Here is a 25,180-nt window from a genome sequence, read left to right as displayed (position 1 = left end):
TCTGGACTTTGCCATTCTTTCCTCTGATCTTTTCTCCCTTCTTTTTCTCGACTTTATTGGCGATAATTATTGTGAGATAATTGAGAAGTCACGGTATAATCGTATCTTCCTCCATTTTATTTTCCGTTCGTCGAAAATCACCCGATCGGGTCGGAAAGAATAAAAATGTAACTTTTGATCCTTCGATTATTTTTCTCCTTCTCTTTTCCTCTCTCTTTCTCTCTCTGTCTGTCGTTGTTCCTCTCTTATTTTCTTCGCTCTCACTATGGACTGTCGCATTGCAGCAGACGACGTCACCGCAAGGACAGCGGAATATGCACGATTTACTTTGGAAAAAAAGGGGGCGAGAGCTTTCTAAAGATTATCCTCTTTTTCCTTTCCTTTTCTCTCCTTTCTTTCCCTTCTCTTTCTTCTTTCCCTTGCACAAACTCAAACCCTACGACGTCGGGTTATAATACGAAAATTTAACGGGATAAAAGTATGCTTTCCTTTACAAGGAAATTTCTATAGCTTCCTTGTACAGTATACATACGCATAATCGTGGTCTCGCGTTATGTCTCTGGTGTCTATTATTGCACGCGGTGTAATTACCCATTAGCTTGATTATCCGTTAAATCATGAAAATTGCCTTCGATCTACCTACAATATCGTGACGCTACTTAATTGCTTCCTGCTTTAGGAGCTAGAAGGTCCGGAGTCAATTAATGTCAACGCGAACGTATCGGCTTGGTTTAATCTCTGCGTGTATCATTTATGATCCGTGTACTTACTCGATGATCGCCTAAAGTACGAAAAAACGATTGACGTTACAATATTCTACGAATCTATTTACGGATAATTAAATTACGTCGAAATATACGTCGACTATCGTCGTCAGAGATCAAAATAAAACAATCGCCTTTCGTTATTCCCTTTACTCCAAGAATAAATAAAATTCGTCGACTTCGATTAACGCGTCTACTTCTTTTTTTCTCTTTCCTTTTTTTTTCTTTTTTTAGAGAAAAGATTCGAGAGTTGGACATATCTATTTTTATATCTCCGTACTGTGGTTTCTACTACGAATAATGGATCTATTTTTATACATAATTCAAAAGATGTAGTTCGGTTGTATACGTATACATATACATTTATATGTGTGCATATATATATATATGATATAAAATTTTCTGCGAAATATGCACATATTTTTCCTTCTAGCAACGAGGTAAATCTGTAAAAATTCTCATAGCGACGTGATATATCTTGCACGTGGATCTTCAAAGAGGTGGCGTAACAGCGTGTAAGCGGATACCGTGTATACTCTGATCGATAGTCCGAGTGTGGTAAGGGGATTTCCATCAAAGAGATTACAAGTAGGCGCGGTTTCTTTCACGTGGACTTGACATTTTTGCGCGGGGATAAAGAACGAGCGTGCATTAATCTTTTCGTAAAACGATTCGGTGAATTAACAAAATTAATTTTAAGTCGGCTAATCGATCGTCATTGATCATATCTAAAGAGAGAAAAAATGAGAGAGAGAGAGAGAGAGAGAGAGAGAAACGAGAAGAGTGTTTCGATTAATCGATTCGGGTTTTTCGCATTTCATAAAAAATACGCAAGAAATTTCTACGCGATAAAATGGTCGAGTGATTTACCGCTAGCGTTATTTATACCGCTGAGAAAGAGAGAGAGAGAGAGAGAGAGAGAGAAATGGCATTTTTAGAACAGCAATGCACTCGTTCCGCGCCTATCGGAATTTATCGATGGATCTTTAGGAACGATACAACGGCACACAACCGCGGCATAATGTATCTGATAACGTGCGAATCGAACGAACGAACGAACGAACGAGCTTCCATTTGCTCGCGTATATCAAAGGTTGTCGGTGTTGAATCTTTCGCAAGCCCTATATATCTCTCATTCGTTCGTCTCACATCTAGTGCTTCATCCTCGTCGAACGGCTGACACGATCGCACGAACCACCCTTTTCCTCTTGAAAATATACGTATCAAAGCTCGTAGGAATGTTTAATTTCGTGCTTTGCTTCCGACCAATGGAAAAGGATGGATGGAAAGAGTACGACGAAGGACGACGCGAGACGCATCTCTACCTCTCCTCTTTTATATGTCTTCCTCCCTTTCCTCCTTCTCCCCCCCCCCTCTCTCTCTGCTCTGTAAACAGAGAGAAAAACTTTTTTGAAAAGAAAAAGAAAAAAAATCATTTTCAAAACGTTGCGATTTTAAGATTTTTCTCCTTCAAAGCTTGGAAAAATATTTATTTATTTATTTATTTATTTAACCGTTCACTTATTTTTCTTTTTATTCCACTTAAAAGAGAAAGAAAGCGCACACGCAGAGAGAGGGAGAGAAAAAAAAAAGTTTCAAAGAATGAGATTTTCAGTAAACGAACACTTTCCGTTCTCGTTTCCGAATGAAAATAAATCCCTGGAAAGTTCGATTTTATTTCAGACTCGAGACAAAACAAGCAACGCGCACGAAATTTCCTTCGCGTTGGAAAATCGTGTGCACTCGACGAGTGCCGGGGGCGTGTCGGGCCGAGTCGACAAAATCGACAGGAGCGTGCGTTCACGAAATAACAATCACCGTGCAGCAACAGTACCCCAGCAATGGCAACAGCAATAGCGACAGAAACGGTAGCACCAGTAGCAGCACCACCGGTAGCACCACCGGTAGCACCACCGGTAGCATCACCAACAGCACCACCAGCAACACAGCCAACAGCAACGTTCGCTCTTCGAGACCAAACGCGAATTTACGTTCTATTAATTCGTCGGACAGAATCGACGCATTTTCCCAACGCGTTTCGAAAAGAATGGAAAAGCGAATCCCTCTCCGATCGAAGGAAATAGAGATTGATACAAAAAAAAAAAAAAAAAAAAAAAAAAATCGATGAAACGAAATCGCATCATTGCGATCGGATCTGTCTAGATACTGAGATAATTCGCTAATTCTCCGATTCCTTGTCCTACGATTTTGAAAGAAAGAAAGAAGAAAGAAAAAAGAAACATAACCACCAAAAGAGCCCGCATTCTTTTTCAAATAAATTTCTTAGGGTATAAAAATCTTACAAGAAATTCGCGAGCACGCGAATAATTGCGCACACGCAAACGCGCTCGCGCGCGCACAAACGAGCATACCCGTAAAACGCATCTCTTTATTTCCGCTGGAGAGCTCGTTAGTAACTTAACTCGTTTCGCGGTAACGATGATATGAGATTAAGTGAGCGTCCAGTAGGCTCGTTTTCTTCTCCTTTTCTCACGAAACACGAAACACTACGACGACGACGACGACGACGACGACGACGACTAAGATGCACGTTACTCTCGAATTAATAAATTACGACGTTTGCGTAGCCATTTTTTTCTGGACGTGTAGGTAGATAAACGCGTACATGTGTGTGCGTGTGTGAGTGTGTGTAGGAAGCAAGAGGAGCAGCAGACAAGAGCCCAAACATTTCCTCGAGATTCTTTGTTCCTCTCGCAATTAACGTTTTATACAAACTCCGACAAGTTGCTTCTTCGTTTTCTGTTACTATTTCTATAACCATTCTATCTACGTTTCAACTTCTTCCTCCTCTTCCTCCTCCTCCTCCTCCTCCTCCACCGCTTTCCACCCTCGCGATACTACACTCACGGTATACGTAAAACATTATACTTTCAAGCATGGAACATGATTTAATTAAAGTTGCCACAATACCACCGCAACCTCTATTAAAATGCCAAGCATTTTTCGCGAAAACTCGACGCGTGCGAACGGAATAATTTATAATTTATTCAGCCATTTTCCTGTCTACCTTCCTCTCACGATCGGCTTCTCTCTCCTTCTTTCTTTTCCTCTTAACCGGAATTACCCGTGTAATTCTCACGAGTTTTACGAGGGAGATTCTATCCTGTTAAAGGGAAGGAAAAAAGAAGAGGAAGAAAGAGTGAGAAAGAGAGAAAAAATTGGAATTTTAATGGACGTTCGACGATCGAGTTTTCCGAAGAACGGTCTCCGAAGAACCTGTGTCTTCAACAGCTCCTCGTTACATTATCAAGAGTACCGTGACATGTATAAATGCAAACGTCTTAAAAAAAAAAGGGAGGAAAAAGAAAAAAAGAAAGAAGAAAAATAATGGACGGGGAATACACTCTTTGTCGACCCTCGTCATTCGAACGTAATATCGAACGATGAGTATAGAAAAGATAAGACGGTTTGTATCACCTTTTTTTATGCTTACAGCCTCGCATGAAACACGTTTGCCCTCACAGTTGTCTCCTCCCTTCTCGTATTTTCATCTGAAAAAAAAAGAGAAAAAGAAGAATGAAGAAAAATCTTAAAAAAAAAAACGTTAATAAAACGTTTACGCAAGGCTGACGAAACGTACGTTCTTCTATAGAAAAAAAAGAAAAAAAAACAGAAAAAAAAACAGGAAAAAAAGAAAAAATAAACAAATAAAGGAAAGAAAGAAAGAAAGAAAAGGAAAATAAAAAAAAATTCTAGCATCCTTTGTACGACAAAAATAGAACGGCGAGTGTATGAGGTCAAATAGGTATAGTTAGATTTAAAAAAGGACGCCAAGAGGTGAGGGCCTTGTATTAGTCCGATTAAAATCATGGCAACCGCATTGCTTGCGAGAGAGAGAGAGAGAGAGAGAGAGAGAGAGAGAGAGAGAGAGAGAGAGAGAGAGAACAGGTCGCGCGTAATAACTCGGTAGGAACATTCCGGCAGGATGTTTGGTCGCTATTTAATTAAGCTTCACTTGGAGCGTACTGGAAAGCTCACATCGTTGCGAATACTAGCACGTTGAATGTGCGCAAAGCAGCGAACCGTGATGACTTATCAAATTAACGGAAGAAGAGAGTACACGATCCCAACTTTTCTATTTACGAGAGAAGAACAAGTATAGGAGGACTACGGCGTCTTTCTCACGTTCTTTTACCTTTATCTTGACTCTTTGATCGAATGTAATAAATCAATTAAAATTCGCTTAATAACGTTAACCCTTTCGAAGGGAACGAACGAGATCATATTTTTTTTAAGCCTCTATCTTTCGTCGTACTTCGTGGATGCCACGTATCAGCGATTTTTCTTTTCTTTTTTTTTTCAAAATTTCCCTATTTATAATTTACATGATAATCAGGACAGAGCAGAAGTTTGGGGAAACGATATTTTCGAATAAAAATGAGAATCTTTGCTTGGAATACTCGAAAATAAATCGAAATCGGATCGAGGTGTCGAGGAAGATAAATGACGAACATGTCACCGGTGCAGTTACCACACGTTCTCTCTCTCTCTCCTCTCTCTCTCTCTGTGATGTTCATCGTTGGCGCAGCTTGTTAGTCGATGGTACAAAGTGGACAATACCAGATAGATGCCGTGCACAACCGTGAAACAAAGCAAAACATTATCGGTCAGTGGTAATAAACGGCTCCTGTAATATATCAAGCGAACGTCCAGTCAGTGCGAAGAAGAGACGGAGGTTGCTAACTGCAGCGAAGAGAAGAGAAGAGAAGGGAGGAGAAGAGAAGGGAGGAATCGGCAGAGATACCAAAAGCCGAATTTGCACGCTCCAACGCAGGAGATATCTCTGACCGGTGTGCTTCCAACGTTATTCCCAATCTCCTGACTATGAATCACTGCTACAAAATTGTCCTCTGACTACCCAACGATATATATATATGCACACGCACACATACACACACTCGCGTCTTTGTTTGCTTTCGATAAAAAAATTCGTATACGTCCTTTCGTCTCCTAGCGAATATTGGCTGACTTTCGAGGCGGACGAATTGTATGGGAAAATCGATAAATTCGCAAACGTTTCTCTGCAGTTTGCGATTAAAAAAGAACAAATGAATGAATGGGAAGAGACTCGGGATATTCTCTTTTCACTAAAAATATCAATATTGCAGGAGATATATCCAATAAATATATGCATTAATATAAATAAAGATAAATGGATGGATATATATATATATAGATAAAAAGAGAGAGAGAGAGAGAGAGAGAGAGAGATTACGTTGATCGAGATTAAACGTTATTTTCTATAGAAACGTTGTCCCGTGGTACGAATCTTTACATTTCTCGTTTCCCCATGGAAAATAATCGAACCGAGCATGGAAATTATACAAACCCCAAAGCAAACTCACACTTTGCATATAACGCGTCCAACTCGACTTCGCCTTGCTTTTGCACAGCGAGAGAGAAAGAGAGAGAGAGAGAGAGAGGAAGCGAAAACATCCCTCCCTTTCATATCCGAAATTCGAGAGAGAAACGGTGAAAGCCGATAGAAGCGAGTATTACGAACGACGAGACGCAATAAAAGCGTTTCGCATCAACGAAATCCCAAAGCTACTGTTAGTTACCGTCCGATCTCCTACAAAAAGGAAAAACGACACGAAAAATACGCTTCGAACAAACGAGAAAGATCTCCAAGGTGTTTTTGACATTATTCGAAACGATTTTATAGCTACGCGCCACAGTTACGAGAAGCGCGTTAATTGTGTCAAGCACGCTTAGCCAAATTCGTAAAAACTCTCAGGCGTACATACGATACGCGGAGGTGTTGCATCGGTTGGTCGGATTGTTACAGAGGATAAAAAATAGAGAGTAAAAAAAAAAGAAAGAAAAAAGAGGAAGGAGAGTGGAGCAGGGGAAGAAAGGAAAAGAGGACGATACGGTTGGTTTGATAATCTTTACGAGCTGGCAACTTTATTCTGTCCCTTGACAAATGATTCTGTTGCTTTGGCTAGGCCAGCTCGCAACGCGGTTCTCGTGATTTAACGCTCCTATCGCCGGCAGCGAATGCGTACGAGAGGAGAGAGGGAGGGAGGAGGGAGGAGGAGAGAGAGAGAGAGAGAGCTAAGGGAACGAGAAGGGTAAAAAGGAGAAACGAAGGAAAAGGGAGACGTTTTCAACGATAAACGATGCGACAAATAATGTCGTTATCACCGTGGAAGACCCCGAGGATATTCTCTCTCTGTTCGTTGTAACGTTCCGGAACCACTCTCACTTTTCCCTCCGTTATCTTTGCCCGAAAAGCGTTGACCATTGTTTTTTCGTTTCGCTCCAGTCTCTGTCTCTCTCTCTCCCTATTTCTCTTTGTCTCTTTCGTCGTCGAAAGAATGACTTATTCACCGATGTCGTAGCGACATTTTAATTGGATCAACTCTCCTGCTGGATTTGTGTTCGCATCGATGAGGTTTCCTAGACCTTCCTATCCACTCTACCTACCTATCTATTTTACTAGCAAGGTACGAACCAGCGAGAAAATATTTGCAAAAACGTGACAGAGAGAACGAGAGAGAGAGAGAGAGAGAGAGAGAACGATTAATCATTAAAAACATTCGACTTTTGGCACGAGCAGGAAAGAGAAAAAGAAAGACAGTCGTGATCCCTCGTAAGCTTTGCCCTCTAAGATCGTTCTTGTTCTTTCGCACTCGTTAACGTCAGAACGATTGCTTCGCCGGAATAATACCCTCCATTATTTAACCGTTCTTCCTCCTTCGCTGGCGGACTCGTTTCGAAGTCGAAGAGAATGCAAACTAGCTTGCGTTTCGAGGATTTACCGAAGTGCAGGTCGGAGCTTTGTGTAATGACAGGGAGAGAGATGGAGATAGAGTACCCAGACATAGGCAGATGGGAAAGCACACCGATTATCTATATATACATAATGCAAGCAAGAGGATTCATTCGACGTTCATTCAAGCCAAACTCTACGTAATCTGTCTCCTAAAGGACTGTCGAATGCCTGCTGATTGCAAATGATTACTTCGTCGTTAGAAAAGGAAACTTTACTCGTCGTTCCCTTCCCTCCCTTTCGTCCCTTGTCGGAGTGTTTGCATTGAATTAATCAAAACCAAATAGCTCAGAGTTTCAAGTACCTCCATTAATATATACTCCCCTTTCTCTTTCTCTTTCTCTCTCGCTCGCGGTCTCTCTCTCTCTCTCTCTCTATTCTCACGACAAAGAAACTGCTCCATTCATACGACGTAACGAGTGCCCTAGCTAACATGATCTCTCTTTCTCTTTCTCTTTCTCTCTCTACTACGTAGTTATCGGTTAATATTTTAGCAAACGTCCAAAGGATAGTTCGATAGGGAACGAAAGAGAAAGAGACGACAGAAGGTTGGACATTACTCATGTCAACTCAACTCGACGTTCTCTCTCCGGTCAAAGGAGTAGTAATTTACCTTAGTCCTATTAATATCCCGTCGCTGAAAATTCAAAGGTACCGAAGACAATTTATATAGTATGACGTATTACGACAGTTTGAATATACGGATTTCTGGTTACGGCAAAGATACGACCGTTCATTTTAGATTATAAAAAAAAGAAAGAGAGAGAGAGAAAAAAAAGTACGCTTGGAAACGTAACAGAGAAAATCGCAATTTCATTTATCGCGATTAAGCTCATTTATATTTCGATGATTCAAAGTTATTCATGGCTGAACGAATTCGAGATGACGGAGGAGAGAAAGAGAGAGAGAGAGAGAGAGGCACGAGGCGGTAGGGGAATAATAGTGAAATCTCAATTAGCACTGCGCAAAGCGTCTCCAAAACTTTGACTACCGATTACTCGCTCAAAGTTTGCCCGTTAAAGCGGAATGAGCCGAAGTAATCTACGACGTCTTAGTTATGCCGAATGTCGAGAGAAGAGAGCTGAAACTGGTCTGAATTAGAGAAGTGAAATATCTCAAGGTTTAATATTGTTCGACGTTGCTCTATCGATCGCTGTAACCCGATCACGAGTATAACTTGTTGTCTTTTCTACCGACCATTAAAACGTAAGAATAAAAAGGAAGAAAACGGTAAAGAAACGAAAGGAAATAGAACGAAGGATACGAGATAAGGAAGCTTAGATAGAAGAAAATACTATAAACGCTCTACGACGATATCGCGCGTTCCCGAGACCGAAAGTCATAATATTCCGAACTATAACGATTCCAAGTACAATTAACACGGCAAATGCCGTCGCGAGACTAATCCAAGACATTAGAAACTAGCGGTGTTCTCGACACGACGCGTTGGCTTCTTCGATCGTTCCAACCTAACTCTCTCTCCCAACGCTAACATGGTAAATTGTTAGGAGACCGCGGAAGTTACACCTTCGAGAGTACCATCGAGAGTTTCCAAGTGTTTCAGTGTGCTAGTCCGAAGACTATGGCATGTGCCTTCGTAATCTTTAACTTTGAGAGAATCTCGCAGCTGGTGCCAACGAGACCGCGCCATCGTTTCCATCGAGTCTAAGCGCATCGCGAATTCTCCGTTCTAATATTTCTTTTTCTTTTCTTTTCTTTTTTTTTTACGACGTAACTTCAAAAACGTTGCTGATTTTTAAAACTCCCCGATCAAAGTCGTCGGCTCCTTTTTTACGTTTCGATTTTACGCGACACATTTTTTTACTTCTCTTCTTACTAGAATTTTATTTTTAATCGTTTACGACGATATGCTAAAGTTTTAATAACGTATGCGTTTGAAGCAGATAAGACGATATTGTATTTACTGACAGTGAATAGCGATTCTCAAAACGAAGTATATATCGCTATCGCTATTGTTATAGATAAAGAGAAGAATATCGTCATTCAGTAGAATACGCTTTAACGTTGAAAATATATTATATGGATAAGGTTCGGTATAAGGTTCGACTTTTATCGAATGCGCTCGAGATCTCTTTAAATCCGTGAAAGAACGAGGGGCAGGGACGATGTCGTTTGCAAACTTTTCGTGGAAGGGAATGTTTGAAACGAGTAAGAGACGACGCATTAGCGTCGTTCCTCCCTTCCCTTCGTAAAGCTAGTCAGCGAAGCAACCAACACTTGCAGTTTGCCTTCCGTTGTCGTGCAAAATCGTTCTCGAGAAAGCATACTACGTACTCTTGATTCTTTTCTCTCTCTCTTAAAATCGTTGGTATCGTGCAAGCCTTCAGTGGGAAAGTTTCAGCCATGGAGAAGCCCTCGCGACTCGGTCCTTTTCTTTCCACCCTTCTTTCTTTCTTTCTTTTTTTGCTTTTGCTTTTTCTTTTTCTTCTTCCGCTTTACCACCTCAGCCTTTTATATTCTTTTTACGATACGGTCGACTCGTAATGCACGCCCAAGTCGATTTAAGTCCATCGAAAAGAAACTCGAGGTGTAATCTGTCAGTAACATATATATATATATATAGAGAGAGAGAGAGAGAGAAAGAGAGTAAAAAAAGATATGCTTGAAAAAAATCTTCGCTACCGGTTTAGAATCTTAATTTTTATTAACCGTAAGTCCCTTGACAGACATACAATGAAATCATAATACTTCAGGCTTTCTTTCTTTACCTTCTCTCTCTCTCTCTCTCTCTCTCTCTCTCTCTCTCTCTCTCTCTCTCTTGCTTTCTTCTAACGAATCGATTTTCTCCTCGTCCTCCCTTCCTCGCATCGAACTACTAGCCGTCGAGTTAATAACCAATTCGAGCAGACACGAGACGCACACAATGGAGACACGAAAGTTCATGGATCGTTTCCTCTTTCAATTTTTTTTCTCTCATCCACCTCCGCCCTCCCGTTTTTCTTTTCTCTCATTCCCGGATATCAGTGGACGGACGAAGAAACGGAAGACGCCGACAGCACCATGAATTAATATCCGTGATTCCATCGGTTAATTAAACCGGAGAAATGCCGAGAGAAAAGAACAGAACAGAAAGAAAAGAAAAGAAAAAAAAAAGGAAAGTAGTTCTATCCTTTCTTCTATTCCTTTTCATAATCGTGGAGAGAGAAAAGGAAAAAAAAAGAATGAAAGAAAAAAACAAGAAAATTCGTTTAATTTTCCAACGAATAAAAAGCTGATTTATATTCTAGGATATCGATATGTGGTCGGAATCGATACGTGACGCGTGACCCGTCACGCGTTCCGTCCATTCATTTTTACCAAGCATTATATCGGTACACGCATTTTCGAGGCAAAGAATCGAGATTAAGCAGAGTTCGAGTATATTTCGAACAATGCCGCGTTTATCGACGTAACGGACAATTAGAGTAGTAGATACGAATGCAGAACTGCAACGAGCTGCAGTTGGCACGCCGTTATACACACGAAACCGTGAATCAGGCATTCATTCATGGATCCGCAAGCGAACTCCGATGAATGAGTCAGACTACCGTCTCTGCCATTGCGTATAGAAAGTGGGAGAGAGAGAGAGAGAGAGAGAGAGAGAGAGAGAGAGAGAGAGAGAGAGAGAGAGAGAGAGGGCATTCCATTGAAGAAGCCTCTCGAGACGATCGAGAGGTCGAAATAACTCGAGGCAACGACTCTCGTCTCGTAGGAAACAATAAACGAGCAGAGCTTATATTTTTAACGAATTAATCGACGAACGTATCGAAAGGAAAACGAACAAATAGAATATACAAGTACGTCTACGCGAAAACACGACCGTTCGTTCGTTTCATCCGTTCATTCATACATCGATCGTTAAATCGAACCGACGAGCGTACCATTCGTCTCGCATAGATATCTCTCGGTTGAAATTTAAAAGGTATATTAGAATACTTTCGAAAGAGAGAACGGCGACTTTAGTAGGCTTGTAGGAAAAGCTTTTACGAGACGAATTACATTGTATTTGCTTCGAACGATCGACTTTTACGATGGGAAGCTCGAAAGATCGAAGAGGACGAGCGATAAAAACGCTCAGAAAATCTCTCTCCCGTCGAGCGTGCCGAATCTACCGGAAAGCTGAATCTTTCTGCGAGGTAATATCGCCGAAGAGAGCTTCTCGTGCAAGGCTATTTTTATTCCGTTAAAAAAGAAGAAAAAAGAAACACGCTATAGATCGTCGATCAAAGATCGAAACGTATCGTACACGTCCAACTTTTTTTTTCTTCCTAATCAATGAATACCAATGCGAAAAGCGGATCTTGCGAAGTTAATCGGTCACGATTCGCAGCGAACCGGTTTGCCTAACGTTGTACGAGTTTTCATCCAACTGCTCGATTTCCTTTCTAAAAACCGGTTTAGGTTATTTCGTAAGAGATATCTACTAAACGTGGCTCGCGCTTTTACTCGGCTAATTTCTCCGTTCCACCGATCTAATCGTTTCGATCCGTTTGTTTTCGATCCGCGGCATGAATAAATAAATTGAAAAGTCGGCTCTGTTTAGCGATAAAATTCTAAAAAAAAAAAGGCTATTTATATCGTTTGCAACGATTCCCACGGTACCGAATCGTATACGATTATGACCGAACGCAGGCTACACAATGCGCCGCTTTCCCAAAGATAGCAATCATTTGTTCATATTTCTATATTATCCGCGCATCGTCGATAGTCCAAATTTCTCGATTACTATAGCTCCATTTGGCGATAGTCGAAAAGCAGTCCATTCGGTTCGTTCGCTCTTTGGGAAACGGGAACGTCCATTAGAAGATTAACTGGTACGCGAGAAGTCACGATTCGAATTGCGGTTTATCACTCGACGAAACGCCCCGAATTTCGAGCTTATGTATACGTATATAAGCGATAACGATGTACAGAGAGCTTTGGGTACGTTCTTCCAAGAAAATAATTCTATCTTCATATTTTTTTCCTTCTTATCGAACTAACGAACGTAAGATATAAATGAAACGAAGATGATAAAAAAAGATCGGTCTACGATCGCAGTAAGAATGGAGATAAGAGGAATGTTAAAGGTTTTGAGAAGAACGAAGTCGGGAACGAGGTCGATCGTGCGGCCGATGTTAAGTATATAACTCTGGAGAGAAAAAGAGAATAAAGGAACAAAAAAAGAAATAACAGAAAAATAGGAGAATAGCGTATAAGGGGACAAAGTAGCAGTGTTCTCGTCTCGACTATGTCAGCACTTTTTTCCTCGAGAGGGTCAGGGTATCGAGGAAGGGTGAACAAGCAAAACTCTGTGGAAGACTCATCAAGTTCCTAGTAAATTCGAGCAAGAGAGAGAGAGATCTTTATTTTGACAAAAGGAACGCCTAACGCGAATATAACGATCGCTTGCGTAATTACGCGACATCACACAATCACGAATGTCGATGAAACGAAGTCGAGTTTTCGTCTTTCGTCTATACTTAAGAGTATCTTAATGAATTCCACGGAAGCATCCGATAGTTTCTCTTGGAGTTTTCATTAGAAGCAGAATAAAAGAAGAGAGGAAGGGAGAGAGAGAGAGAGAGAGAGATGATAAAAAGGACAGAGTCTTTACTTTGAGCCCTTTTCCTCTTGCTCGAGAGGTATGAGCAACCGCCGTTCAACTAAAAGTAAAACCGAAGACTCGGCACTTTCCTTCTCCTCTCTTTTCCTTTTTTCTTTCTTCAATGTTGAAAACTTTGCGAGTCTCGAAGCAAAAGAGGAAAAAGAAAAGGGCTACGCTCGGCAAACAGGGAAAGACGAGAAGATCGGCTTAGCGAGAGAGAAACACGTCGAGAGAGAGAGAGAGAGAGAGAGTTCTTTTAAACGAATCTTTCGAGTGGACCGATAAGAAAGAAGATATCAAGGATATCTCGTGTAATTAAGGATTCCAGATGAGAAGTAGGCCGATCTGAAATTAAAATCAAAAAGCGAAGAGACGAGTAAACTTCATTAAGATCCGATCGAATATAAGAGGACCATAGGAATGGAAGAAATTGCGATGAAAGTTATGGAAGATTGAACAAAAGAGCGAAGAACGAAAAGAAAAAGAGAGAGAGAGAGAGAAAGAGAAGGAAGTATATACGAGGTGGGACGAAAAAGTGTCTCGTTCTACTCGCAAAGGGAATTTCTACTGATGGTAGAGACGAAGAAAGGTGCTCGAGGGTTGGTTTGTAAACTTGCCTGGAAGGGCAGGAAACCTAAAGAGACACCGAAGAAACAAAGTGAACGAAAACGAGAAAGGGAGGGTAGCAGAGGGAGAAAGAGAGGAAAAAAGAAAGAAAGAAAGGAAGGAAGGAAGAAGGAAGGGTGCGAAGGGCGAGCCATAGTGGAAACGAGGGTTTTGAAGACCCTCGAATTAAAATGTAAGTTGACATATATGTATATATCTGTCTCTCTCTTTCTTCCTCTTCTTCTTTAGCCACAAGCCTTTCTTTTCTATTTCTCTGCCTTTTCCTGCACTACGTGGAAATCAAGAATCACGTTGGTTCTCGACAAGAATGACGGAAATGAAAAGGAAGACTCTGCTACTTCGAAAAAAAAAGATACCCTCGGGAGAAGGCGTTGACGCGCCATTGTACCGGCTTAATTGCCTTTCTCCGATTATACCGAAATGAAAAATAAGATTAATAAGACGGAGCTAGACGGAGTCTCAAGTTCTTTTTCTCTTTCTTCCCGAAACAGGAAAATCCAATCAAAAAGTAAAACCTCGACTCGGTTAATTACAAAATGGTTAGAGATTAATTATACGAACGATCTGAGAAGAGTCTAAGAAAGCTGTCCGGAAATTTCACTGGGAAGTCATCATCTCCGGAATAAAGAGACTCTCAAGAGAAACAAAAAGAAAAGAGGAAGAAAGCGAGAAAGAGACAGAAAGTAATAAGATCTTTTACTCTTCGCTCGTGAAGTTATAACGAGCAGTAGAGAAACGTTTAATCTCCCGATTAGCAAAGCACGAGAAGGATCCCGCTAATTGCTGCTAAGCGAGTAAAAACGAGCGAGGGGGAGAAAACAAGAAAAAGAGGAATAAAAGAAAAAGAAAAAAAAAGAAAGAAACAGGAGAAAAAATTCACGTCGACCTCTAACGTTTCCACGAATCTCGAAAAATTGTCGGAGCCGAACGGAAGGTGTCTACTTTTCTAAAACCCGAAAAAAAAAGTTCTTTTGCCAGGAGGCAAGGAGCGGAAAAATGGCGGGAACGGTAGAAAGGAGGGGGCAGAGAGGAATATGACACGGGCGTCGACACGGTAATTACGATCCATCATACACACAATCCGTCGCACGAGGCTGCCGGTGCAAAACCACCGATGGATAGATACCTACTTTTTTTTCTCTCTTCTCTCTTTCTTTCTCCACCTTCGTTCCTCTTTTACACCATAGCTAGGACGTTTCGCGCTCTTCTCTCTTTGTCCTCTTCCACGCCTATGTATCGATCGGTGGAACGCTCATAAATCATCCAGAATTTATGAAGAACTTTATAGCGAACGATCTGTATACACGAGAAGAGCTCCTCGTAAAATTTCTTCTCCTTGCTAGTCTTCCTCCTCTTCACTCGCTTCGAAAATCTATTGTTTTCTTCCTTCGTACTTTTCTTCTCGAATCTCTTTTTTTTCACTCTCTCTCCTCAGTCTCCTACTCCTCTCCGAGTTCCTCGCACGCTAGTCTCGCTCGTAAAAATTTCTTTCGAGCCTGGAAAAAGAAAAATAATATTGCGAGAGCTCGTAAACTCCTGTCAAAATGAAAACTCGAGAAGAAATACTCGATACTGCATAAGAACGAACGTTTACATTCAACGACTAATGACTAACGAACGAGCAAATAAAAATGACGAAGACTTTGAATCCCGAAACGTAATCCAAAGTTGTTCCAAAGGAAAACACGCGCGAAAGAAGTAACCGCGATATGAACTCGATATATGCCGGAAACGTAATCTCATTTTCGAGAAAGAAGAGGAAACGGCAAAGAGGACGTAACTGAAAACTACTTGGAAAACATTTCGACCAATGAACTCGAGATTATACGAGCTATCCGTTCGAGAACGATAAGAAAACTTTTCTATCTATTTCTCTCTCTCTCTTTCTTTTTCGCATAGCAGCCTGAAGGAATTTCCTCGAGTATACGAAACGTAGAAACGTCTTTCGAATCCGTATTGGATTTCAATCATCCTTTAGGAACGTTTTGAAGTCACGATAAATGCCCTAAACGTTTCCCGACTACCTTTGGAATCTTTCGAACACGCGAGAGAGGGAAAGAGAGAGAGAGAGATAGAAGAGAAAATAGTTGGAAATATTTTCGCAAATCTTGGGAAACGAAATAAAAAGAAAAAAAAACTTCTGTTTGAAAAATTGTCGTAAAATCGATGAATTTTCTTTCGGTTTTTTTCGATCGATCGTGGCCTCGCTTTCGTTTCCTCTTCCTCCCGATCAACGTGCCCTAAAAGTACAAGGACTTTAACGGATGGCCTTATTAACGAGCAGCCGTCGAGTTCCCTCGGGGGTTGAACTTCATTCAACGCGATCCCGAATACCATTTGTAACGAGCACGAGAAAGGTTGAGTGCGAAAGTCGAAAGGGGAGACGGAACCTTGGCGAGATATTGAAAACGAAATTAAAACTGAGAGAGGTCGTGTATCTAAAAGTACGATAAAGTTCATTTAAAAAACCTCTACGTACTATCTTACTATTTATCCGTCCGACCGAGATAAAGTCTTTCAATCTTTAATAGAAAGAGTTGACCCAGGAGAAATGTCGGAGGTGAGAGCTAGAACGACGTCTTAAAAAGATCGTCGAACGTTTTCGTTTATGGCGCGAGGACAGGACGAAAATAGGAAATCAAAGAGCCAATCGTCGATGGATTAGCGATGCTTTTTTCTCTTTCTCCGTTGCTGTATACGCGTGTATGGAAAAAAAAAAAAAGAAAGAAAATTGTAGGACCGACCGACCGCCCGTGATAAATAATAAATAAAATCTATGCTCGATCGGAGAGAAAATCGGTTTGAGAAGGAAAAATGTCTTTGTCTAAATGGCTCGTTTCTAAAGAGAATTTTGCAAGATTCGAAAGTAATTTTGAAAAGGGTCGTCGGAGTCACGTTGCAATTACTCCGAGAGGAAGTTGGAAGAGAACGCGCGGTTTCTCCAAGGGAATAGAGTTGCCACGGATCGGATTAACTTGCGTGCCACCCGGCGGTGGTCAGAAGCTAGGTCGTACGTGTAATTTGTTTCTCAGGGCCGTGTGAACGTTCGCTTATGATACATGCTCCGAGGTATACCTTGAGAACGCAGTGCCCGCGCATCCTTCCTTCGATTTCATCCCCCACCCTGTTTTCTTCGATTTCTGGACACCTTCCAAGTCGCGACGACACGTAGAACCAAACCCTTCCAACCTTCGCAAGCGCCCCTTTCACGCTGTAATTTTATTCTATATAATCGTTCGGCTTTAAAATTCGTTTCACGGTGACGACGTCTCCGCGTAAAGTTATCGACCGTTCTGCGTCAAGCTAAACGCGAGAGATAAGATACGCGAGCGATAAGGAGTACGGAAATAATTAGTCTCTCCCTTGATACGTGTCCTTAACGATTTCTATCGAAAAGGAACAAAAAAGAAATTAGAAAAATATATATATATATATTACACTCTCAGTACGCTCGAACATAGATTTTACGTGACCATTGATATCTCATATATACGTTCCGAAAGATAATACATTCGCTGTGTAATTACCATCGCGTTCGATTAGATTAGAAAAGATAATCGACGATGTTCACTCCAATTTTCAATGCAATGGTAGAATAAAAGAAAGATATACATCTACATGCAGTAGGAGCTAGGAGAAGAGAATCGTAATACGAGTGTAACGTCGTGCAAGTCGACGTTACGAGCACGACTCTACGAGAAACGACATTATCTCAAATTGCACGTATCCTCCGAATGCACGAGCACAATTGCACGAGCTAACCGTCCAAATAGAGTTGCACCATTCATCCTACGTATACAGGGCATGCCGAGATCTCCGACAGATATATAGACACACGTACACGTATACATATTTTCTCTCGTCCATCGATATCGAACAAGATATTACGCGATACGTACACACTCACGGAATATCTTTTCGTAGGTGGTCGATAAATTTAAAGATCGACTCGATTTAATAGAACGACGCTCGTGCGCGCATCGACGAGCTCGAAAAGCACAGTTCCAGCATTATTCTCTTCGAATCGAGCTATCATTTTTCGAGTAACTCCTCGTCTATACGCGCAAACGACGCGTGCATACGCCAGAGAGATCTTTCATTTTCCTCCTCTTCTTCTCATATAAAAAAGAAAGTAGAAAACCAAAGAGAGGAGAGAAAAGAAAAGGAAAGAATAGAAAAGAAAAGAAACGGAAGAAAAAAGGGGAAAAGGGAAAATGAAAAAGACGGGAAAAATCCCAGATCTCTCGGAAGGAAAAATTGAAAGCAACGTAGACGAGATGGAAACATTCGGAAGGTATGTCGTTTCTCGATAAAAATAAGAGAAATCCATTTTATCGCGTGTGTCGAATGCGGCCCTGACGTAGTAGGATGATGCACTCTGTATATATGTAATATGTCATCGAGTCACGCGTAGATCTGTGTGTGCATGCAACTGGAATATACAGGGCACCGTGTCGCGAAGAGGGAAGGAGAAAATGAAGGAAACGACGAATTACCGGGAAATGCGATCTGTGCGTCCGAATGATCGCGATACGGAGAGTGGATCGTCGAAGCGAGCGTGCGCGCGTGTGTAGCACGGTTCCATACAATATTCCATTCCTACGCTTGTATGCGTGGACGTGTTCACAGCATAAATAATGGATCGAGTTAAGCTCGAGAGAAGGTAGAAACGTGTCCTTTCGTTTTCCTTTTCTCTCCATCGAGGGGAATCTCGCGCGCGAATCTCGTTTCTAAAATATCACTTCCCTTCGAACCGTTTAAAGAAGAATAATGTTGGTAAACTTGGAAAAATCGTCAAACTGGAAAACGAAGTCTGATCGTTCGAAAAACGATAAAAACGAAGAGAAAAAAGTGAGATAGATAAATAAAGAGAGGGCAGGGAGGGAGAGAGAGAGAGAGAGGAAATGAAGTTAAAAAAAGAAAGAAAAAAAGAGAAAGAAAAAAAGGAAAGAAAGTAGAAGAGAAGCCAATTCTAAATCCAATCGAAAGCTTTCTTCGATGAAGAAGGAGAAAGCAAGAGGAAAAGGAAGAAAAAGTAAAGATGTAAGAAAATAAAGGAGAAGTCGAGAAAAAGCGTGCAAGAAAGTTAGTCGATGGAGGAGGAAAGCGATCGGTATTACTGTTACTACTTTTATGCTACTATTTCTGGTAGGTCCAACACACCGAGTGAACTTTGCCTCTTGCCATTTCTGAGATTGGATTCTTATGGAGTATTTCGTATCAATCGTCTTTTCTTTTCAGTGGAACGGGCCGCAGTCGAACGTAATGGAGCAAAGACGTCGAGATCCACCTGAGATTCGAACTGGGATTACTCGGCCATCCTTTTTCTCTCTATCTCTCTCTCTCTCTCTCTCCCTCTCTTTTTTTCTCTGGGAAAATCGCCTATCGAGAAGAAGAGAATTTTCTTCCTACTCGTCAATTTTCTTTCAAGATCCTTTCTCTCTGTCTCACACACATAAACGTATATAAAAGAATCTTCAAGCATCTTTCTCTCTCTCTCTCGTAGACACATAAAGAAACATATATATCACATACACGTACAATAACAACAAACGCGTCTCATCAAATTTTCTTTCCTCTTTATAAAATTCGCTGGATCGTTATTAATTTTATCGGAGTACTGTTTCTTCCTACAGTCTTCGGTGACGTATCTTCCAGACGCTCGTAAAATATAGCGTTGTATAGCATAACAAAGCTATCGTTTCAATGGTTTTATGCGATAACGCGTAAAAGTGGTCTCCGCTCTATTTTCTATTAACAGTACGTCACGGAGAATGAGAAATGGAGAAAAAAAGAACGTAAGGAACGTGGAGCATTGAGAACCGAGCAGACTACTCGACTACTATCTTAATTATGCAGGAACAACGGGAGATAAAGTTTTTTCTGCTAAGGCGCGATAACAAACTATATCGAATATATGATATACGAGTCTGTGTATATGTACGAGCGTAACAAAACACGGATGTAGGGGAAAAGAAAAACTTACTCGTCGTCAAAGTAAACAATCCAGCAGTCTTTGCCAATAAAGTACACCTCTCTCTCTCTCTCTCTTTTTCTACTCTTCTGAAACAGAAAAAAAAACCACAAAGAATTACACGATGAACGCGTAAACATAGAAAGACATACCTATTTACGCGCGTTGGTGTGTGTGTGTGTGTATGTGTGTTTATAAGTTCTATGTCATTCGCTTTATTAACGCGATAAATATCGGATACGGTGAAGGCGAAGAAAAAAAAAAAAGAAAAAAGAGAAAAGAATATAGGACAAAAATTATATCTCGTTTTTTCCCCACCTATCGTCGCGGTTATCGATAATAAAATAAATTGCCATCGCTTTGCTCTCGCGGATATAATAACATTAATAATAATAATAAGTATTATGTGCTCTTTGCGAGCATGATAACATAAAAACATAAAAGGAGGAAAGTGAAGAGGAGGAGAATAAAATCGATAATAAAATATTTTGTCGTAGTCTCGTAATATCGCTAATGACAATTATAATAATAATAATTATTATTATTATTATTATTATAATTATAATGATAATAAAAATATTTCCATCTTTTCTCCTCTTAAGTAATAAACAAGAGAATACGAGAGAACGAGTTTTCTCAAGACCTCTCTTTCTCGGTTAGAAGCCTGGAACGAAACGATTAGAGTCTCTCGTTTTCGCAATACGAGAGCTTAATACGCAAGCTTACAACGAGCGCGCGTCACCGACTTGGCGCAAAAATAAGCTCGATAATGAAGGAAGGAAGGAAGGAAGGAAGGAAGGATAGATGGATGGAAGGAAAAGTGGAAGGAAGGAAAAAGTGAGAGGAGGAAAGAAAGGGACAAAAATGTGCTCGGTTTGAGAAAGAAGAGGGTCGTGGTCGGACTCGGTTCCTTTCGCGCGACGCCCTGCAAAAAGCAATTTTGCTCGAGCCCGATTTAATGATATCGTTCCTCTCTCTTTTATTCCGTTCCATCTCTCTCTCTCTCTCTCTCTCTCTCTCTCGATCTCTATCTTTCTTTCTCTAACTCGCATGCTCGAGTACGTTGTCGTGAGTTTGCAACAACTCGAATTAAAACTTAAAAAAAGAAGATACACAAAAAAGGTAGAAAAAGAAAAAAAAGGAGGACAAAATTAAAGAGAAGAAAAATGAATGAACGAACGAACACGAGCGGACGAATGAATGAGAAGACACGCCTCGGTGAACAATTACGAGGATATCCTTCATAATTCATGACTTTCGAACTCGTATAATTAGCCGGCAGGGATAGAAAAGTTAAGGGATGGGCGATCAAGTGCTCGTTGCCGCTCGACGAGAACAAAATGCTTTTATTATCTCGTAGAGAATTCTAACTCACGGTGGATGATGTACGGTGCGCGTTTACTACACACGCGCAAACTACAAACTAGGATACGAAGAAGAACTATAATAAGGCGGATATGAACCGGATAATAGTAGAGGTGAACGGTGCAAGGTAGCTATCGGATAGAGAAGAGAAAAGGCCAGGAAAATCTCTGACAGAATCGTATTTTCAATGGTATTATTGCCTTCGTATCGTCTCTGCTTGGCTCGACTCGGCTTTGGCTCGAATCGTCTGTCTACAACGGGGGACGACGACTGCTAGCAAACGAGCTACCGTAGAAAAAAGGAAGCTAATGTCACAGAGAAAACGTTCTTCGCGACGGAGATTTTTTCGATAATTATCGACGCGAAAAATCAATAAAAGGATTTCCTACGAGAAGATTTTTAAAAACGTAAATTCATCGATAGAAGACTACACGAAACGTTGGCAGATGTTCGAAGGAGAATCGTGATGAACGATACCATACGAACGGCTTGATGCGATGAATACAAAGTGGATAACGTCATAAAAGACGGACACGAGATAAGCCTATCAATCATCTCCCTTTTATTTTCTAAGAAAACTTTATCGTTTCCTCCCAATGCGAGCGTTTATATATGTACATTCTATATACGAGCCATGTTCGCGTTGAAACTTTTTCCACTTAAAGTGTCCCGCACAATTTTTAACTTCCACCATAGAGTTTTGAATAATGAAGAGCACGCTCGATACGCTGCATATAAATTGAATTGTATGTTATGTACCAGACGTCGACCACCAACGATATCCTCTCTCTCTCTCTCTCTCTCCCCTCTCTCGGTCGCTCTTTTAACTTTATCTATCCATCTATCTTTTTCCGACATTAAGGTTAGTCATATATCTTCTCAACGTGTTAAAAACAATACACCTTGAAGGACGACAACGTTACAGATAAGGTGCATACTGACGTGACGTAATAAACGCATTGTATCGATCAAAGAATAAAATAATTAAAAATGAAAAATTAAAAATAAAATATTAAGTAACTAAGTAATTAAAAAATAAAAAATTAAGTAATACTACTGAATTAAAAATAAAACGGAAGAGAAAATACATTTTATTACTCTCTTCTCGCAGCTGTGACATATTTTTTATGCATAACAAAAAAGAACAAAAAGGAAAAAGAAAAAGAAATTATTAACCTAAAACAATTAAGATATTCAATCAGTAATTTTATTAATTGTCGAATTCCTTTTACACGATCTCGTTCGCGTCGAATTAAGACCCTTGAGAATATTTTATCATTTTTCTCTCTCTCTCTCTCTCTCTCTCTCTCTCTCTCTCTCTCTCTCTCTCTCTCTCTCTCTCTCTCTCTCTCTATTACCTAGTTTCCTCGATATCCTGCAACATTATCCTCTCGGAACTTCAATTAAACTTGGTGCTTCGGACGAAGGGATCCCTTACGAAACAACGAGGCTCGTTGTTTTCGGAAGCTCGACAACGATAAATTATGACTCGGAGAGGCATCCTCCCCCTGATTTACGAGCACCCTCGCCCTCACCGTAGGACTTTTATACTCCACGACTCGTGACTACCATCCTCCTGACCTCTCTTACCGAGAGAACGGCTTGTGGTTCGTTTCTTTTTTTTTTTCATCTTCCTTCCTTCTCTCATTTCACTGAATAAAAAATGCAAGAAAAAAAGAAACAGAGAAAGAGAGAGAGAAAGGAGGAAAGAGAATAAATAATATTTTCGAGAAAAAACCTACGTATTATAGTCGTAGATAGTACTTCGATTCTCCTCTTTTAGATTTCTTTTCGTTTTTCTTCTTCTTCTTTTTCTCATTCCTTTTTGCCATTTCCTTCCGTACGGAACGAAACGTAGTTTATCGGGTAATAAAGCCCAAGGAGAAAGGATCTACGATTATCCGAGGTCGAGGTCGAGCTCGGTACGTTCTCCGAACTAACGCAAAATGATGCCGTTTTTGGCAGAATACGAGAACTTTCTCAATTCCATACCGACGATTCCATTCGATCCATTTCTAAAGCTAATAGAAAGAGAGAAGGAGAAAGAGAGAGAGAGAGAGAGAGAGAGAGAGAGAGAGAGAGAGAGAAACAGAATCGTTGAGATTTCTCTTCAATTGTCAGATATATTAAATAATAGAAAAATATTCATATCTCTCGAGTGTTAGGAATTGAATAAAAATCCGATAACGTTTTTTGCCGTAGCATTTGTTATTAGATAAGCTACATAAAGTGTTATGGCTTTTATCAATTACGAAAAAAAAAAATTTATATCTTACGATGAATAATAGTACGCTGACGAGAAAGAAAAAAAAAGGAAAAAAAAAGAAAAAAAGGAAGGAAAAGATAAACGAAGAAAAAAAAAAGGAGAAGTACCTATTTCATTATATTCCACGAAGAGAGAGTCGCGTGTTTCTCCATACTTAGAATTTAGGTTGCGCAGCATCGAGCGATTATGCGATCGAATCCAATTACTTTGCCGGTTCATTAAACCAACTCTTATATATACGAAATATTAAATACTTCGATATATCTCTGCTTAGAAAGCCCAATATAGATGGTTGGTCAAAGTTAATTTCTCGGCATTTAAATACGACAAGAAGCTATTGCTTTGTTACGTTGAAGTGTCGTTCCGCACGCAATTTATCGGTACTTATTACTATCGAGTTGAACAACCTTGACGTAAATTTCCGTCGAATGGAAATATTTCGAAATCCGATTGAAATACTTATCTATGCGATATATCTGTGTAAATATGTACGAGAAATAGCGTAAAACAAAAAAGAGATTTTTCGTTTAAACGTCCCTTGCTTTTAACGGAAGCAGCTGCAAATAACACACGAGAATAGGAATTTCTTTTTATACGTTCCTTCTTTTCCTTTCTCCTCTCTCTCTCTCTCTCTCTCTCTCTCTCTCTGTCTCTCTCTTTCCCTTACTCTCTTTTTCGTAGCTATCCCTCGAGCTAAAACCAGACCGATAAAATAGAGGACTTCGAAGAGCGTCGCGTACTTACGCGAGAGAGGAGCGAATCCATTTTCGTCGATGTCTCGAATTTGGACGACGTCCAGGTGGGAAATCGATCGACCTTTACGAGCATCAATGCCGACGATTCCGTTTTTCCCTTCCTCTCCCGTTCGCCCTCCAATTTGGCTGACCAACAGACGTTTAAAACCGAACTCGACGAGTTCGCGAAAATGAGAACGAATAGTACAAAATTGGCTCGTAGTTTTCCTTTGCTAAAATTACATCGTCGATGTAATCTATACAACAACATTCTATTATTATGCATTTCGAAATATACAAATGTCAATATTTGTTTTCTCTCTCTCTCTCTCTCTCTCTCTCTCTCTCTCTCTCTCTCTCTCTCTCTCTCTCTCTGTCTCTCTCTCTGTCTCTCTCTCTCTCTCTCTCGAAATCATCTGCATCTGAAATATCAAAATTGCATACGTGTTCGTGCTTTTTAACGCGTCTTTTGTCAGTGGATTATACCAGAATGAACAGACGAATACGTGGATTATACCCGAGCTTGAAATCCCAGAAATGGAAGGAGATATAGAGAGAAAGAGAGAGAGAGAGAGAGAGAGAGAGAGAATGAGAGAGAAAGAAAGAGAGGAAATGAAAGGAATGTAAGAGCAAAGGGTTGACGAAGGGTCGAGAATCGCATACGGAGACTACTCACAGCACGAGCTGGATTAATTTCCAACCCCCTGAAGCTTTCGTCAGGCTACCCTTGTTCTCTATCTTCTTTCCTTTTCTTCCACACGTATCCTTTTTCCCCTCTTTCTATTTCTCGACTCGACAATTTGAAAAATCGTTACTATTAGAAACACGCTGCAATGGAGAAAGAATAAATAGTGTCTAATAACAATTTTTCGATCTAATACAATACGATTACTTTTTATCAAGATACGTAATGTTGCGGACGAATATATGTTCAAAGTATTCTAGTTGTACGTATTCCCCAGTTTTTTTTTTTTTTTTTTTTTTTTTTTTTTTTTTTTTTTTTTTTTTTTTTTTGTTATTAGCTCTCATTTGGACTCTCGCTCGTCCTATTCGACTGGAAAAAGTCC

The 25,180-nt window shown here is 40.4% G+C and overlaps 1 protein-coding gene across 13 annotated transcripts in view; it reads right to left on the bottom strand.

Moving 5' to 3' along the window:
• The window catches only part of LOC127068046 (beta-1,4-N-acetylgalactosaminyltransferase bre-4-like), a 69,278-nt gene that overhangs the window by 28,451 nt on the left and 15,647 nt on the right, over positions 1 to 25,180 (bottom strand). For 5 of the 13 annotated variants that reach the window (XM_051003663.1, XM_051003652.1, XM_051003654.1 and 2 more), the window contains 3 exons: positions 19,761 to 19,837; positions 14,905 to 15,270; positions 4,203 to 4,276 (listed from right to left, as the gene is read on the bottom strand). In XM_051003663.1, the coding sequence (XP_050859620.1) occupies positions 4,203 to 4,228 (26 nt within the window). In that variant the 5' untranslated portion in view covers positions 4,229 to 4,276; positions 14,905 to 15,270; positions 19,761 to 19,837. Of the gene's footprint in view, positions 1 to 4,202; positions 4,277 to 9,855; positions 10,116 to 14,904; positions 15,271 to 16,849; positions 16,868 to 19,760; positions 19,838 to 25,180 lie in introns of those variants that run through there. The other 8 variants (XM_051003662.1, XM_051003653.1, XM_051003659.1 and 5 more) reach the window with 7 other exon arrangements.

This window comes from Vespula vulgaris, chromosome 12 (genome assembly GCF_905475345.1).
Source record: "Vespula vulgaris chromosome 12, iyVesVulg1.1, whole genome shotgun sequence".
NCBI lineage: Eukaryota > Metazoa > Arthropoda > Insecta > Hymenoptera > Vespidae > Vespula > Vespula vulgaris.
This window is presented reverse-complemented; position numbering and strand designations above follow the sequence as displayed.